Source organism: Crassostrea angulata, chromosome 1 (genome assembly GCF_025612915.1).
Source record: "Crassostrea angulata isolate pt1a10 chromosome 1, ASM2561291v2, whole genome shotgun sequence".
Lineage (NCBI taxonomy): Eukaryota > Metazoa > Mollusca > Bivalvia > Ostreida > Ostreidae > Magallana > Magallana angulata.
The window spans coordinates 33,273,294-33,286,057 of record NC_069111.1 but is presented as its reverse complement, the minus strand read 5'-3'; the positions used below and the strand labels follow the sequence as shown (position 1 = coordinate 33,286,057).

At 33.8% G+C, this 12,764-nt stretch overlaps 1 protein-coding gene across 1 annotated transcript; it reads left to right on the top strand.

Annotated features, from left to right (window-relative positions):
- The first annotated feature begins 52 nt into the window (after nucleotides 1-52).
- LOC128171787 (60S acidic ribosomal protein P1-like) lies at nucleotides 53-3,503 on the top strand. The gene is made up of 5 exons (XM_052837580.1): nucleotides 53-247; nucleotides 2,002-2,062; nucleotides 2,291-2,425; nucleotides 3,223-3,279; nucleotides 3,419-3,503. The coding sequence occupies exons 1-5, from the start codon at nucleotides 176-178 to the stop codon at nucleotides 3,430-3,432; spliced, it is 339 nt and encodes a 112-aa protein (XP_052693540.1). The 5' UTR covers nucleotides 53-175; the 3' UTR covers nucleotides 3,433-3,503.
- Nucleotides 3,504-12,764: the final 9,261 nt, after the last annotated feature.

Sequence of the window (12,764 nt, the reverse complement as noted above, 5' to 3'; positions counted from 1 at the left end):
GATCATTTTAATGACAAATAACAAATCGTTTTTATTAGAGATTGTCAGCTAATTTCCGGCCCTTTCCGACAATTCCTTCGTAAAGTGTACAGTTCTCAAAAGAGCTAAGGCCAATCCGGCGACTTACACTGTTTTACTAAGGCATCAGATAAAAACCAAGACATAAATAAATACAATGGCATCTTCGGACGAACTTGCCTGCGTTTATGCAGCTTTGATTCTCGCTGACGACCAAGTTGCGATCACTGTAAGTACCCACCATCGATATGATGTTTCAGTAAAAAGTTTTATATGAGATTTGATGTATATGTTTGTAACTAGCCCGACACTTTGATGGGTATCTTAGTCTTATGCAATGTGTTCCATTACCTGTCAATATGTAGAAAGGTGTCTTAGTAAATCTCTTATAAGACCTGTACGTAATTTTAGTTTGTAAACAGAGGAAATTCGAACAAACCCACATGGTGGCACAGAGTATTCGGTAGAAGACACATGGCTAATCAAACTGTTCTAGGGGCAAATTTTACACTGCCTCATACAGGAATCAGAAGTTGTAATTTTTTTGAAAATAAGTTGATATGAAAATGAAGTAAATGCTCCCCTACTTAAAACTAAACACCAGGCCTTGTCAAGTTGGATCCATAAAACTTCTCTGATTCACATTTAATTTCATTCCGCCTCTCCATTATGTATATGCCTTCTGTTAAGACAAACTGGGATCAGAAGTTAACTTTTCCAAGTTGCAAGGTCTGGAGGTTAGATGGCAATGCACTTTTATGAAGGCACATCAGGCTATGTGTGCTTTAGTACATGTTTATTAGAGAATTTTTTGGTTCAGTTCCTGCATTAAATTATTAAAACAGAAAATTTTGAGATATTGTTTGTTGAAGCAAAAAATTTTCACTGAATCATAAAATGACAGCTGAATATAGCTACAGAAGTCTATTCACACAATCCTAAATAAATATAAAACATGACAGTTAGTTGGATTGTAAAAATGTGTATTGGGGTGAAGGAAAAAAGACAAACCAGACCAGGATTTGAATGTGGCCCCCTTGAGTTTCTTGTTGGGCACATTGCCCACTGAGCTATCCAGTGCTGGTATTTGTATTGGTCTGACCATCACATTCCAACCACTTAAATGATCTCTGCCTTTGATGATCACCGTAAGCTCTTTCACCTGTCAGTTCAAGGGAATGGCACAGCACTTAATGTTACGGGATGTGAAAAATAATGACTGACAAGACAAGGATTTGAACCAAGGCCCCCTGAAATACAAGTCAGGTTGCTTTACCAACTTGACCATCTAGTGTTGATATTCACTTCAGTCTGACAATTACAATTGATATTAAATGTAAAACTATATGTATTTTTTTAGGCATGCTGAAAATTTCTACTTTTACTACATAAATATATGATATGACAGAACAATTTAGAAAATTGAAAGTTCTGGTCATAAGGCCTAACAAAAAAATAGGTTTGTTTTCGCTTTCCCGACCAACCCTAACTTAAACCGGCCAACCCAAAAAAATTTTTGAGTTTTTTCGTAAATTTCTGTTTTTATCTGTTTTTTGTTAAAATTTCATTTTTATCCGATTAAAAAATTTATTGTGTCCTCTAAATCTCAGTCGTATAAACGCTTACAGAACTTATTTAGATGTCATCAGTGTTGTGTAGATGTTTGTTATTTACAAATGGCAGCACGTCGTGCCAGTTGAGCTCGATAAATGTTCCTTTCTTCTCGTTTTTACTAATAGAGTATCTAGATTTGAAGAAATGAAATCAAAATAAAACAACGTACATATATAAGAAGTGAAAAAAATACGATACTTTTTTCACAAATCGGACCATAGAAGATTTTGATGCAGTGACACTTAAACCCAGAATTATCAGGGCTATTGCCTTGGGAATATTTTGATTTCCCTTATCATTTTTAGTATGTTTAAAAAACCTGCATTTGCTGTTGATGTTGTTTTCATCTTAAATTTTTGTCCATTTCAGAGTGATAAAATTGCAACCATCTTGAAGGCTGCTGGAGTGTCTGTTGAACCGTACTGGCCATGTACGTATATGTATGGAATTTTTTGACGAAATACTTGCTCCACTGTTATCAATTGAATGTAATTAGAGTTTAACCCTAAAATTCTTTGTCAAGTGCTTAACCTTCAAAAAGATGTCTTTATCTAGGTCTCCTTTAATGTAAATACCTTCTTTGTAATGACTTGTTCTGGTCATATTGTGATGCTGTTTATGAACATAGTCACTAATTTGACATTTAAAATCATTACAGCACTGTTCGCCAAGGCCCTTGATGGTGTTAACGTAAAGGAGATGATCTCCAACATCTCTAGTGGTGTAGGAGCCGCTCCAGCTGCAGCTGCTGCCCCAGCCGGCCAGGCTGCTGCCCCAGCTGATGACAAGAAAGGTAACATAGGAACACAAAACCAGGAGAGAAATCAGATGGATAGAAAGGGAAGGGGTATCAAACTGAAGGAAATTGGTAGAATTTTGGTTTGGGTCCAAATTGGGAAAAAATATTGGATGGAAGAGAAAATCGAAGTAGGAAGAAATCAGATGGATGTAAAAGGGATCTACTGGGGAAAAAAGTCACGATAGGAGGAGAGGGGATGTCAAGTCAAACTGGAACATTTATACAATTTGTTTTTGGGAGGGGAAGGGGGCAAATTCTACAATTTGATTAAGTTGTTGGTTGGGGGAGGGGTGATCAAACTATTTTTACATTTGCCAGTGTCTTTGCCTGTGATAACACTACATATCGATTTTGTACTATAAAACCCATAACACAAATGACGCTAAATTGAGGCGCCAGTAGGGTTTGCTTATTTATATTTTAAAATATTTAATCATACGATGGCTTGAAATAATATAAATATAAGTAATAAGGAATAATTCTTTGAATATTATGAGGTGATAATTTCAGTCGGGGCGTGATCAAATCTATCATAAATCCCTTTGGGCTTTATTGGATTTGATCACGCCCCGACCAAAATTATCACCTCATAATATTCATGAAGCAGAAAGTTGTGAGTCTCCAAAAGTGACTAGCAGACTGAAGGATTGCAGTGTGCAAATTGCACGTTTACTTACTTTTACAATAGTACACAATATTGCTAGACCTAAAAATGAAAAATAAAAAGTTTTAAGTATTTCAAGGAGAGAGTTTTATTGTTAACAAGTAAGGAATTAATCTTTTATTTTTAGCTGCCAAGAAAGAGGAGAAGAAGGAGGAATCTGAGTCTGATGAGGACATGGGATTTGGTGAGAACTTGTTTTGTTCTGCAGGGTCAAAATAAATTTCTAACAATATAACCATGATAATTGATTTATATGAAATGAAATTTGCTATATCAGAAAATTAGACAAAATTATACCATATGATATATCTCCTCTTTTACAGGTCTCTTCGACTGAGAAGAAAAATCACAGTTTATTTTATGTGAAAGGAAAAAAAATCCCAAATAAAAAAGGAAAAAAATGCAAAATTTTCAAAACTTGTTTTCATTCATATTCTGAGTAGCCCCATTTACTTCAATACATGTATGTGTATTAATACAATACATACCAGTATATGATACAACATATCATAATGCAGATGTCATTTTAGATTCTTTGGAGATTTGGTACATTAAATGGTTAAAATCAAATGATTTTAAAGTACTTTAAATAGGCTATTGAAATTTAATTTAAACAATATTTATTCATTATAGAATCAAATACATTTACATGATGATCATTACAATTGTAAGATCAGGAAACAAGCAATAGGGCTTATCCCATCGCGCAACTTGTTGCAAGGGGGATATAGCATCGCTGCAGTGCGTGCGTGTGTATGTATGTGTGTGTGTGTGTGTCCATTGTCAGCTCTTGAGCAAAATTCCAAGAAAACCATCTAATGAATATACAACAAGTCATGTCGCGAGTGGATGCTATAGCATTGAATGATTTATTTTTGACGTCGTCGTGTCAATAACTGCCGTCAGGTGAGCAGACAAATTGAATAACGCGCGTTAGCGCGTTATGATAATTTGTCTGCTCACCTGACGGCAGTTATTGACACGACGACGTCAAAAATAAATCATTCAATGCTTATATTTACATTCCCTTACGGAAGAAATCAATTGTTTACTTAAATAAATCGATATAAAGTGCAGATCACGGAGGGAGTGAATAAGTAACAGCAAGAACAGCTGTTTTGTAAAACCGGTTTAAACTGGTTTTCACCATAGACTGTTGAGATGAGATCGACGAGCATGAAAATATAATCCATGATAAATAACTCTTGAAATGTTTCTTTTAACAATAAAGTCATTTTTTTTTGTTGAATAATTATAAAACATGGTGTTTTGACAACATTCATGAAATGCATTTTTAACTGATAACATAGAAATCACTGTTTGAGAACTACTTATGTAAATTACTCGTAAATTCATACGCAGTGAATAGGTGTTGCATTTAGAGGCATTTAAACATCACGGAATGTAATGGAAAAAGACAGTAGAATGTAAATATTCCACATTGGGCGACGTAGACCTGTCTATTTCATTGTAGGCCATTCAGCCATGGCTCTTTGAAATATTGTTGTTTTTGTTAACCAGGTTTTCCAATGGAAAAATCGGGTTATGAAAATGGCGGGCGACTGCCAAAAGGGTACCCTCATTGTACGGATAACTCCTCCCACAGTTCTCAAGATAGGAAGTTATTCTTTTGCAGATCAATTGTACATATATCAGAGGTGTGCATATTGCTAGAATTTTGATTTCCTATAATTTATGAAAAAAATACCAGCTTTTGAACTTGGTCATTTTTTGGCAAAATATTGCATATAGGGTACCCTCATAAATACGGATAACTCCTCCTACAGTTTTCAAGATAGGAAGTTGTTCTTTTGCAGATCAATTGTACAGATATAAGAGGTGTGCATATTGCTAGAATTTTGATTTCCGATAATTTATCAAAGAAATACCAGCTCTTGAACTTAGTCATTTTTTGGCAAAATATTGCATATAGGGTACCCTCATTGTACGGATAACTCCTGATTTTTAGCTCACCTGAGCTGAAAGCTCAAGTGAGCTATTCTGACCACATTTTGTCCGTCGTCCGTCTGTCCGTTCGTCTGTCCGTCTGTAAACTTTTTACATTTTGAACTTCTTCCCTAAAACCGCTTATTCAATTTCAACCAAATTTGGCACAAAGCAGCCTTATGGGTGGGCGAATATAAATTGCAGAAATAAAAGTCCGATCTGTATTCAAAGCGGAGAAAACCTTGAAACTGTAGAAAAAGGGGGGTGCATTTTTAAAAATCTTCTTCTCAAGAACTAATTAGTTCAATTCAACGTAGTTTAGCATAAATTATCCTTATGGGAAGGAAAATATAAATTGCAAAAATTAAGTGCTAATTCTGATTCAAATCTGAGTTATTACGAAAATAATAATAAAGGAAATGCGTGTTTTAATCAGTTTAATAGCTTCGGGCTCGGCATACGGTAAGAATTACCTACGGTAAAATGGGCAGGCAAGACTTGGTCTGAGCAAAATAAAAGATTGGCAGGTATTAATCTGCCAATCTCATTAAAATTTCAGGATATTTGATGGACCAGTATATTTGTATTCGCTGTAAATATTGCTGCAAAATAATGCGTATTTGGAATTGACGATTGCCGATCTGCCCCGGCTTTTATTTTGCCACGGCCCGGGTTTGCATACCCATTTTACCAAGACTCGTATTCCATACTTCTAAAACGAGGTTCTTTGTTGAAAGCAGCCATAACATTATACGAACAAGGGTCGATCTGACTATGATGAATTTACTTGCTATGCAACCGTTCGCGTATGAAGGGAAATTTTTGAAACATGCAAAATATATTGGTGCCGATTTTGTGAAGTAAATTAAGGCTAAATATTTCAATGCGTTGACAGTTTTCACACATGACGTTGGTATTAGCTTGTTCTGATTTTCGTTTCGTCTTCATTATTTAGGGTAACTAGATTTACCGAAATACCCATGATTTACCGAAATGCCCAGTGAAAACACCGAAATACCCTTCAAAAACACCAAACTGCCTCATTTGAGCACAAATATTTAACATCATAGTTTGAATCTAAGTGATTAAATGTACTTCCCCAATTTTCAGTTTGATAATGTGAGTATTTTGACATAAATAGCGATTTTTAACATGTGTAGACATTGGATTAAGAACAATAACTCTTGCATGAATTGCTTTTCACTCTAATAGAGGTGTGAAATTTTATTCCCAGAATAAAATAACTAAGAATTAAATATAACAGTTTATCAGCTTTTATTTTGTAATATCATATAATAATTTGACATGATAATACCATAAATATTCCTTTCATTCTATCTTTATTTCCTCCCATATACCCTGTTAACCTGTTAACTAATGAGATGAAAACATTTATGTCCAGTTCAAATGAATTATTCAAAATAAATCTAATTATTGTTATTCACAAGAAATAAATTATTAAAAAGATTTATATAGATTTAGTTACATTGGGTTTTTATCAACAGGTTAAAAACTAAATTTAATGAAAGAGTTGTCTTTCTTGGAAGAATTGCATTTTAATCAATAACCACGAAAATCGGCTGATTTATTCAATTAATTAACTTTATATACAATAACTATCTATATACAATACTTAACATACACTCTTTTTAGCGTAATAATTGGCATTTTGGGGGTTTAGAAGGGTATTTCGGTGTTTTCACCGGGTATTTCGGTAAATCCCGGGTATTTCGGTAATTCTATGTACCGCATTATTTATGCTTTGTAACCTGGGAACTATCGTCTGTATTTCGTGATTTTTACGTATCAAATAAAACAGAGACTACGGTAAATCAAACAGTTAACAGTTTACCTGCGCAAATTAAGCAAAATCTGATGTAGGGGTACTGAAGTACAATTAATTCTATCGGTAATTCGGCATTATCTTTTGCGTAATGGTAGATTAATGCAATAGGTTTTGTTGAGATGCTCGGCATTTTCTCGAGTTTATTCAGTTTAAATAGAGTTTGATATCGCTGACGAAAATATGTAGGTATATACATGTATATATATATGATTCATTTCGAAAAAAATAAATTGTGTTCTTTATTTGTTATACATGTAGTGCATGTTTCTTGTATAATTGTTACCCTACAATTCCTACTAACTAAACATATTGGAGTGTTAAGCTTCAAATTATAAGCAAGATACAGAGATTTGCTCACAATGTTTGTACACAGATCTTAAAAGCTAAAGATTAAAAAAGTAAAAAATTTGTAAATATTTATTACGAAAATTGTCAAAGTCTGTTCTTCCAGAAACCAACTTATTGAATGGTAAACTGAACCTTTTTAGCTCACCCGAGGATGGGGCCACAATGGGGGGGGGGGGGGGTCGAAGTTTAACAAATGAATATATAGAATAAATCTTTAAAAATCTTCTTCTCAGAAACTAATTGGCCAGGAAAGCTGAAACTTGTGTGGAAGCATCCTCAGGTAGTGTAGATTCAAAGTTGTGAAAATCATGACCCCCGGGGGTAGGTTGGGGCCACAATGGGGGGTCGAAGTTTAATATATGAATATAAAAAGTAAATCTTTAAAAATCTTCTCAGAAACTAATTGGCCAGGAAAGCTGAGACTTGTGTGGAAGCATCCTCAGGTAGTGTAGATTCAAAGTTGTGAAAATCATGACCCCCGGGGGTAGGGTGGGTCCACAATGGGGATCAAAGTTTTATATAGGAATATATAAAGTAAATCTTTAAAAATCTTCTTCTCAGAAACTAATCAGCCAGGAAAGGTGACATTTGTGTGGATTCATCCTCAGGTAGTGTAGATTCAAAGTTGTGAAAATCATGACCCCCGAGGGTAGGGTGGGGCCACAATGGGGGATCGAAGTTTAACATAGGAATATAAACAGTAAATCTTTAAAAATCTTCTTCTCAGAAACTAATCCGCCGGCAAAGCTGTAACTTGTGTGGAAGCATCCTCAGGTAGTGTAGATTCAAAGTTGTGAAAATAATAACCCCTTGGGGTGGGTTGGGGCCACAATGGTGGGTCGAAGTTTAACATATGATTATATAGAGTAAATCTTTAAAAATCTTCTTCTCAGAAACCAGCCAGGAAAACTGAAACTTGTGTGGAAGCATCCTCAGGTAGTGTAGATTCAAATTTGTGAAAATCATGACCCCTGGGGGTAGGTTTAGGCCACAATGGGAGGTCGATGTTTTACATAGGAATAAACAGAGTAAATCTTTAAAAATCTTCTTCTCAGAAACTAATCAGACAGGAAAGCTGAAATTTGAGTGAAAGCATCCTCAGGTAGTGTAGATTCAGAGTTATAAAAAATAATGATCCCCAGGGTAGGGTGGGGCCACAATGGGGGGGGGGGTCAAAGTTTAACAAAAGATATAGGGTAAATCTTTAAAAATCTTCTCAGAAACTAATCAGCCAGATGATTCTTTATAATTGTTAAGACTTTGGCCCCAGGACAATTCTTTGGCCTCACGAGAAGGTTCAGAGTTTGATGTACGTTTATATCCCATATATAAACTATTGTTAGGGATCTTTTTGAGAACTGCAATACTCAACATATGATATGACTATAAAAATCATCCTGTTAGAAAAGGGACTAATGATTATAAACTTAAGAATATCCAGGGGAAAATGGATTTTATTTATACAGGATCTACATGTATTATTGTACATTGTCCAGATAGTTTGTATTATGACTCCATTGAGCTGATTTTATCATAACTATTGTTCCTCCGGTGAGCGATGTGGCCCATGGGCCTCTTGTTTTTTATTTCTGATTATTTATGAAAAATATACTAGCTTTTGAACTTAGTCATTTTTTGGCAAAATGTTGCATATTGGGGAACTCCATTTCACTGGATACGGGTTGACATGGATTATGGATAGTTCACATAAAAGAAAACCCGGTTTGCTGTCACATTGACAGCTTTTCACTTGATATTTTTTAAGCTTCTTATGGAAGGATTGTTGTGTACATTGCTTGGTATCGTGAACCAAAGTCGTTTGGTATTGGGAAGAAAAGCGTCGTAATATAGCTTAGTTCTTGCGTAGATTTCTCATATTGAATTAGTGGTTCTTGTATTAAGTGATTCATTGGAAGGCTGCTGAGTCTACAAGAGGTTTATTAGATAGTTGCAGGCACATGGGGATTATACCTTTCACTTCAATTGCTTATTTCCTTATTATACCCCCGCAAACGAAGTTTAGGGGGCATATTGGTTTCACCCTCTCCGTCTGTCTGTAGACGCAACTTTGTCCCCCTAAAGAATTTTTTATTACTGCATGGAACATGCAGTTTGAAAATTTGTACATATGTTGAACACCATCTGAAGATGTGCACCTGCAATTTTTTTTAAGATCAGACAAGAATTAATGATTTTATGACAGTTTTCATTTTTCTTATTCTATATATTGTACACTAATGTTGAAAAGTAAGGGAGGTAATCCTTACAGATTTTATTAATTAATTAATAGTATTAAAACACTCTAAAATATATTTATATAAATACATCCAGATGGAGGTTTTTTGTCTTTATGTCTTAATTAATAAAAAAGATTATTTTTTATAAGTATTCTATCAACTGACAATGCAAAGTTTTGTTTGTCAATGATAAATTCTTAGGAGCTAATAAGAACATCAAAGACAAGTGTGGCTGAATATCTGAGCCACTGAGCCATGGTTCAGATGGAGCATGTGTTTAGGGGAAATTGATAATCTGTAAAATGGGTGATGGTTTTGGGGCCATTTTAAAACTGTTTCGTGTAAACCAAAAGTTCTATCATTATAAGGAAATAAATAATATCATTGTTAATAAAGAAGTTAAACTATTTTTAGAGGTTTTTTAAATTTATTTGTCAAGTAAATTGATGAAGTGATCCCATTGGGCATTAATTTAAATGAAATTCAAAACTACTGATGTGATTGTAGTGTTTTGGCAATTTTCAAATTGTTTGTAATATTAAATTTTCTTTTTTACATATTTTTACATAGTATGGTAATTATGGTAATGTTTTGGGAGTTTATTAAATTGAACAAGCTCATCACAGAAAATCATAGTCCTATGGGATCAATTTTCTGATATGGAGTTCCATTGTGCCATAGGAGAAAGTGAGGAAAATTTGAAACAACTAATTGCATCTGTCAAAACTCTTATTAGAAAGATATTGAAAGTTTTATCAACAGAAGAGCATTGCTTGGCTACCGGTATTTCCATTTAGTGCAAAGGGAGGGGTTATTGTCATTTTGTTGGTTTCTCTTTAAATCAATTAAATTTTTAAAAAATATATCATTAGATACATACATTTGTAAATGTATTTCTGTTACAGATATGTATTTACAGTGAAATTCTGACAATTTTGATTTTAAATTTTCTTTAACTAATTTTTTTTTTTTTTAAATTGTAGAATTATTTTTTTTTTGTATGTGATCCAAACCTTTATTATTCAATTCAATTATTTGTCCCATTTGAAATTAGCCTTGCGGGGGTATTAGTCCCATTAGGACAGTTCTAGTTTTCAATTCAATTTTTTACATGGTCCAATAAAAGGGGGCGGGGGCAACTCCATGTTAATTCAATTGAAAAATCTTTGCTGCACAAAAAAGTGTGGGGTGCTACGTGCCTGAGTTGGGAACTTTGCTGTGAAACATTTTAAAGGCTATAACATTTATTACCAAGGGACAGAGAAAATACATAAACAGTGTTATCAGGTTATGTACTATTTTCTGCAATGCCTTCAGCCTTTACCATCCGTATAAATAGCCAAAGGAAAGCATATTTATTGTTTACAGAAAATTTACCAGTAGAAAGTGAGTAAAAGTATGTAAACTTGTATCAGAGTGTGCACAAAAGGAACAGCCAATGTGAAGGTAATCATGGTAACTTCAACCAGATTGGGTCAGTCCGTGGAGATCAAGAAAAAGACATCAATGATTCATGTTAGAACTATTTATTATAGCTACTTGAATTAAAACTGACATTAAATTGGCCATTAAAGCAATGCAATTTTTAAAAGCAATTATTAAAAATAACATTTCTCTTCACATTATAAAGCTGTCTGAAATTAACCTAACATCATAATTACATGTAGAAAAATTTGGGGGGGGGGGGGGGTTGCAATGGTCGCTAACCCGTATGAATCATCGAAGAAAGCATTTTATTTCTTATACATATTTACATCTACTGTCTGACATCATCATAAGCAGTCCATGATATTTATACTTGCTGAAGTTACGACCGATCGATAAACTGGTTAGAACTGGATCGTGTAAACTATCTATCAATCTTTCTTTAAAGAAGATAGGTGAATAAGGCTTGAAAAATGCCTATTTACGGACAGACAAGATACTATAAAATTAAAATAACAACAAATCTGAGCATTAAAAATAAAATCCAAAACGATGTACATTTAACATAACATCGATTAATAACCCTCTCACATATTCAATACTTGGAATATGTTGATTTATACTGGCGAATCCGTATAAAAACCTCCAAATACGGCCATTTTTTAGAACTTCGATGCGTTTTCTTTTACAGAGTGGCTCTGTTCTCCATATTTTTGTCATGGTATAAATAAGGTCTAATAAAAACAAACCGATTTCAATCAACAAACGCTGGGTAGATGACCCACTATACATTAAAACACCATGTTGTATCCTGACAAATGAATGCTTAATAAACATACACGTTCGCAAATTCGTGGCCAAAGTCTCAAATAGTATTAAACAACGCACTTTGTGACTAAAATAGCTTGATGGTCAGAGCACAGACATTCATAGGTAACCTTAAACAGCTGTTGCAGAACAAGGCTTTTCATAGGTTGTGGGTTCGATATTCCACCAAAACTTAGGCAATATTATTTTCGTTTGTTAAACTATTCAAAACTGAATATACTAAGTAGTTAGAAGTTGTTCTTTTGCAAACTTGCATTATAACATTATCAAATAGATTTAATTGGATTTTTTTAATTTGAAATTGTATTTTACGACTTTAGAAACCAAATGAGCATACTTATCTTATTCCCCCATCCTCTTCAGATCAAAGGAGATGGGGGGAACAAGATAGCGCATATGCCCGTTTGGTTTAGTCGTAAAATACAATTTCAAATTTAATTTTTTCCAACTAAATATACTTGATAATGTTATAATACAAGTTTACAAAGGCCCAATTTTAAACAATGTTCAGTTTTTAATATTTTATCAAACGATAAGATAAAAAATCTTAAAGTTTTGGTGGTATGGAACCCACAACCTAAAATCCTTAATTCTATATTATCTATTGTCTGGTGCTCTAACCACTGAGCCATTTCAGTCACACAAACTCCATTGTTAAATGCTATATGCGACAACAACCACGATGTATTATTTTTTTAAAAACGTTCAATTGTTGCGATACAAAATAAAATTTTAATAGACAATGACAAAAATATGAACCTCAGACCCACGCTATATAAGAAAAGAATTGGAGTTCTAAAAATGACATTATTTGAAGGTTTTGACACGCATACGCCAGTTTAAATCAACCTATTCGAAATATTCAACATATTTAAGGGTTATAAATCGATGTTGTGGTAAGTATACATTATTTTCAATAATTTGGAAAGAAATTATGAGATTTTTTCATATTTTTTATAGTATCTTATCTATCTTCATATAGGCAGTTTACACGCCTTATTTACCTATCTTCTTTCGTCCAAACTAATGACACAAAAC

Bases quoted from the DNA above. Each gene is read 5' to 3' on its own strand.
- LOC128171787 (XM_052837580.1), top strand. From the start codon at position 176: ATGGCATCTTCGGACGAACTTGCCTGCGTTTATGCAGCTTTGATTCTC. The intron at 248-2,001 runs GTAAGTACCCAC...TGTCCATTTCAG, and splicing joins ACGACCAAGTTGCGATCACT to AGTGATAAAATTGCAACCAT. The intron at 2,426-3,222 runs GTAACATAGGAA...TTTTATTTTTAG, and splicing joins CCCAGCTGATGACAAGAAAG to CTGCCAAGAAAGAGGAGAAG.